Source organism: Nestor notabilis, unplaced genomic scaffold, assembly GCF_000696875.1.
Source record: "Nestor notabilis isolate BGI_N333 unplaced genomic scaffold, ASM69687v1 scaffold11648, whole genome shotgun sequence".
In the NCBI taxonomy this organism is placed as follows: Eukaryota; Metazoa; Chordata; class Aves; order Psittaciformes; family Psittacidae; genus Nestor; species Nestor notabilis.
In genome coordinates, this window is record NW_009941523.1 from 22,198 (window position 1) to 27,914 (window position 5,717).

Sequence of the window (5,717 nt, forward strand, 5' to 3'; positions counted from 1 at the left end):
GGAGGTGGCATCCTTCCTCCAACTCTTCCTCACACAGATACACTTCCCACCCTGCTGCTGTGCAAGGAGAGGAGTCAAGTAGGCTTTCCCCTTTCTCTCTCTCTCTCTCTCATGTATTTAATACTAACTTCAAATACCTGGCATTGCCCTCCAGCTTTCTGACACCCTAGAGGGATGCACCCCAGAGAGCAGGGCGCAAAACTGAGTGCATGAGCAACACAGAAGGGATTTTCTGATCAGGAGCTGCATGCAAGTACCTATTAGGCTTACAAAGGCTTTAGCAACATCCTCCAGTGCTTGCCCCATACGTAGGTTTTCCACAGGCTGGCTGACTGGTCAGACTTGAATTTTAGGCTTCTTAAGGATGCAATAAGAGGCTGAACTGAAATACTAGTTTTGAGTGGAGAGTATAGTCTTCAAGGTCAGAAGATGGAGAGGGCTGGGGTTAGTCCTGTGCCACGGGGAGGTGTGGTGCTCCCAGGATGGCCCAGTGAGCAGGCGAGGGGATGCCCACTTCTGCAGCACCATCCTACAGGCACCGCGGGGCTCAGAACCCCATAGGCTTGGGCAGGAGCTACATGAGTGTGGCTGTCCTGTGTCTGGGAGCTGGGCTGGCCTGTTCGGTGTCCTCTCCCACTGCACCATGTTGGAAAACAGACCCAAAATGTTCCCTGGGATCCCCCCCCCAAGGAAGTCCTTGCACATCAGAACTGCAGCAGATCACTTGCACTTAAGAGTGCAGTGAGCATGCATATGCTTAGTTCCCAAGGATTTCAACCAGGAGTGAAAGCTAAGATGGCATTTTAGACCCCAGGCTTAAGCACTGTAACGTGCTAGCTGGAGGAGCAATGAATTGTGTGCTTTCTCCTCTCAGCTACATTTGCATCCCAGCTCTTCTGGAACAACTGGGTACATGTCTCCCGAGCCCCTCCAGCCCTCCCACACTTGCAAAATCCCTTAGCTTTTGGGGAAGGAAAAAAGAGCCATATAAAGCCTGTCTTTATTAAACCACTCTCCAATGCCGCTGTGTTAGAAAGGATGGCAAGAACATGCCACTTCTACGGCTTGCTTGGAAAATGGTAGATGAGCCACCAGAACAGTGGCACTTGTCACAGCCAGGGATGATCCAGCAGAGGTGCCAACTGCTCCAGAGGGCAGTGGGGCTGGCATCTCCCAGTGGTCTTCACAAGGACATGCACAAGTTGTATGGATCTTTAACTGGAGTTTTTCTCACATGGGAAAGGTACAACTAAAACCCAAGCGGCTGTTTTCTCGCTCAGCAAATCCGATCCGGGCTCCTCTCCCTCCCACCCAGCTTCTGAAGTTCTACAAATAACTGGGGTTTTAGAGCTGTCCTGTTGCTAGAGCATTTCAGATACAACCCAAGGCCAGACCACTGGGAGAGGAACCCACTTCTCCATCACACTGTGGTCTCTGTCCATGGGTCAGCTGCCAGTGCAAGGCATGGAAAGCCTTCACAGGAACCAGAGCTGGACTCATATTCAATGCTGTTACCCTCGCTTCCTCCCTTCAACAGCAAAATATCCACCATGCACAGGCTTCAGGGGGTTTAGAGCCTTGCACGTCGTGCTGAAGCCCAGCATCTGCCTATTTAATCTCCTTCCCTCATCATACCGAGCCCCTAAACACATCTGCACAAGCAGACGCGTGCCCAGCGCTGGGCACCAGCCCCTGCAGCAAGCCCGTTAGATGGCACCACGGGGCAGTGCTTGCTGCACCTTCCTTCCTCTCACCCAGACGTGTCTTGACACTGGTCCAGCCTTGAGCTGGCCTTTTGTGCAAGCAGACAGCTCTGGGCACTGCCGTAGTAACTCGCTGCAGCCACGGAACAAAGAGCAGTGATAAGGCTCACCATGCCGCGCTCGCCCCTCTTCCCTGCAAGGACAGTCCTCAGCGGGAATTTTCCAGGATCAGCCTTTTCTTTATTTAAGGATTTCTGCATAGGCAAATGTTACATTGTTGGGGACACACAACTGTTAAAAGGATCAATCCTACGTGTATGCACACGCTCACTCCCACAGCCCATGCTGTCGTTCTCGGGGTGTTTATTCATACGTGTATATACAGTGGCCTGGAGGAAAATGTTTGTTCTGGTTTGAAGGAGTGTTCTAACAGAGTCATGCTGATAAATGCCTCTAAAGAGTGTTCTCTCTGTGTGCCTGTGCCTGTGCAGTTCAGTTTCAGCAGCTTTGTGTCTGTGTAACACAGTCTGCACAGTGAGTATTGCCCTTTGAATTTTGTTCTGACTCCGCTTCCTTTACTCTTTCACCTACAAAAGCAGGATTTCTAGTGAAAATAAGCAATACGTTGCTGCATGGGCTCAGGTGTGAAGGGTTTTCAAAAGCAGGACAACTGGCAGCACACTGCCATCCTTCTGCCTTGGATTTTTTGTGATAGAGAGCACACTGACTAAAACAAAACCATGGAAGTGCAATGCAATGAGCGTGTTTGCTGACCTTGCTGTGATGACTGAAAAGTCATTTCAGGGTGAGACTGTGCCTTGAGCTTCTACAGGGACCTGTTGTCCTGGGCATAGGATCAAGGGAGTTTTTTCTCCAGTACAGATTGCAAGATAGGTAGTAGTTGCCATTTAAAAACGAGGTACAATCCAAAGAAAACAACTAGGAAGATTTCAATTACAAGAAGCAAATTCATAATGCGCAGATTGGTTAAATGTGCATAATTGTAAATACAGACAATAATTTACAAGCTTTTCTCTTGGAATACTAGTGCTGCTATAAGGAGACAAGCATGTGACTTACTTATAACGACTTACCATAGCATTTCCATACTGTAAATGAGACTGATTAAGTTGACATTAGCTATTACTTTAGCTGCGTTCCAATTAGCTAAACAAATGCTATGAATTCCGTCATTTCTGATGGAAGCTACACAAAAATTGTCTAATTACTGCAGTGACTCATCTAGTTAAATGGCACTTCTATATGGACAAATTGATTTCAGTGTGAGATTAATAGCCTTTTGCTGCTGTTTTACGTGCTTGCCAAAGACCATACTACATTGTTGCTAAGCATCATTAAGGGATTAAAAGAAAGGTTCTGCAAAATTCCTACAGTGGATCTTCAAGCAGCTTGTTTAGTTTGTGCACTAACTAGGCTAGCGCTTGTTAGCCCTACGTAACATACGGGTCTGGGAGGCTGACACGTGTGAAGGAGGTTAATGCAATCCCAGGAACTCTTTCAAAAGCTCACAGGTCTTCTTATGGATGACTTCGCGGAGTTTCCGCACGCGCCGGATGCTGGAGGTGCCCACAAAGCTGTCTGGCTGCAGGACAGCCATGCCGTTGTGGACATCTCCCATGATGATGAGCTGGCCATCCACCGTGGTCATGTTGGGACATGGGCAGCTCCAGTCCATGTTCAAAAGCGTGATTTCCAGGGGTTCTTTCCCCAGGAATTTTAATCCCATTTTTTCATCTTTGAGAATCTCCTCCACCGTCACCAGGGCATGGCCCGAGTCTTGGTCTTCGGTCAGCTCTGTTATACGGCCCAGGATCACGAAGTCGCTTTTGCAGAAGCTTGTCACCAGCTTCTGGCGTGGTTTGCAAGCTTTGCAGTGCGTGTTCTTCGGGAAGGGGCACATCTCTTCACAAGCCTCCCGGCTCTCAAAGTTGTTCTCGTTGCCTCCACACCCCCCATAGATGAAGGACTGGCACTGCTTCGTCAAGCTGTTATAGGCCCATCGGGGCTCATAGGCCTTGCAGTGACCTTGGAGGGCTGGCAGGTTGCAGATGTTGATGGGGCCGTTCATGCATGTTAACATACAGTTCTCGTAGGTCTCAAAGTGGTTGAGGTTGCTGTTACAGTTCCCATAGATGAAAGTAAAGCAGTTGTTTTTCTTTGCATCATAGTACCACCTGGTCTGCTCTTCCCCACAGTCTTCGCTGTCCGGTTGCTTCAGGCACTCGTCGGTTGGAAAATGTGTTTTGTTTTGGGAAGCTTCTTTGGATGGGGGTTCCCCCTTGATGACTGACAAAGGGAAATCAGCCCTGAGAAGGCCACCGCTGTTCTGGGCAGTGCAGGTGTAGATGCCAGCATCTTGGAGCTGGGTGTTGTAGATGACCAGCTGGGCAATGTTGGTGACCACGACGTTCCCTCTGACGTGATTTGGCTTCATGATGACTTTGTCTTTCCCATCGACCTGCTTCTCCCACGTGATTTCTGGCTTGGGCCTCCCTGTGACATCGCAGAGGAAGCTGACGGTCTCTCCCACGTAGACGGACTGATGGATGGGGTTGTTCACCAGAGCAGGAGGCAAGATATCAACGACCGTTGTCTCGGAATAGGCAGTAGTAGGGCGAGCTGTTGTTTCTGGTGGGATAGGGCTGGTGTTTGGCCAGGTAAGATGGTACCTACAAGTGACTACGTTCAGTGTAATGCCTTTGATGCAAGCTTCTGCATCCATGTAGCACTTGTTGTAGTAGGTGAGCCCATCGGAGGCACAGGTGAAGCTCGGCTCCTTCTCACACCTATCCTTGCACTTGCAGACGGGTTGCCCGTCCCAGATGTCACACTCTGAGCCTTGCTGGATGCACATGAAACGGTCACAAGTTGCCTCCTTGGGCATTCCCACGGGCCCTTTTTTCCCCTTGACATCCATGTACCGAGCTGCCACACAACTCTTTGTTCCACAGACATTGGGGCAGCACTTCTCAAAGGTCTCACACTCCTGCGGGGAAAGAAAATGACCCAATGGTTACTGGGGGAAGAGTCCTTTTTAGAGACCCAACAAGCAGAGAGCCCAGAAACTGCCAAGGTGTTAGCTCAGGGGGACCTGGTCTGCCACAGGTATCTGTGGTCTGAAACCCAGTATCCCCAGTAATGAGTAGAAACATCCCCCCAGCACCTCCCGAGTGGTTTCTAAACACACTGGAGTTTCTGAGTGCTTCAAGAGAAGACTTTTGGGAAGGAAAATGAGTTTCTCTTTCTTAAACACTAACCTCATCATAATTCTTTCCTAGAGTCACATGGACTGCTCAACGACTGAACCAACAACCCCCCTTCTGCACTCTCCCAAATGCCTGAGGACAAGGCCTGAGAAACAAAAGCGGATGGAAAGTCTTATCATATGGCTGTAGGCAGTAATCCTTCTTATTTTCCACAGAAGTATGTAAAGTATTATTTGAATTCCCTGAGACTAACAGCCTACTCTTGGAGGTGAAACTGCCAAGGATTTGTAATTGTTCACATTGTAGAGGAAATAATAGAATATCTCAAAAGTAAGGAAATTCTTGCTCCAAAAATACTTTTTTCTATGGTATTTAGGAAAACAAACCCAAAACAGCTCATTATGGCTTCTCTGTCCTATTTTAGTCCTATTTTCAAATGCATCATCGCTCTTCTAGTGATTTATTACACTCCATCTCCGCTACAGTCAGCTCCAAATTGCAGTTAATTTTAGCAGAATTTTCATCTTCTGTGCAGAAAAGGTATTTGATACTTGTGATCACAGCTGCTGGGTTGTTACGGATTAAGGGACCATGAACACTGGTACCATGTACCCAACGGGGCACGCTTCCACCAAGTGTTAAACCTCTACAACCCCCCTGAAACCCAGCAGCTTTCTCCGTAAGTGAGAACAAAATGTTTCTTTAGCTACCAAACCAAATAGCTTCCCCTGAGTCCAGTGTCCTTTCCTTATTGGGAAAAAGATGACCTAATAACATAACTCTTTCC

At 48.4% G+C, this 5,717-nt stretch overlaps 1 protein-coding gene across 1 annotated transcript in view; it reads right to left on the bottom strand.

Moving 5' to 3' along the window:
• Nucleotides 1-2,689: 2,689 nt before the first annotated feature.
• WFIKKN2 (WAP, follistatin/kazal, immunoglobulin, kunitz and netrin domain containing 2) overlaps nt 2,690-5,717 on the bottom strand; it is a 4,700-nt gene continuing 1,672 nt past the window's right edge. Inside the window, exon 2 of the mRNA XM_010020936.1 lies at nt 2,690-4,710. Within this exon, the coding sequence (XP_010019238.1) occupies nt 3,199-4,710 (1,512 nt within the window). The 3' untranslated portion in view covers nt 2,690-3,198. The remainder of the gene's footprint in view (nt 4,711-5,717) is intronic.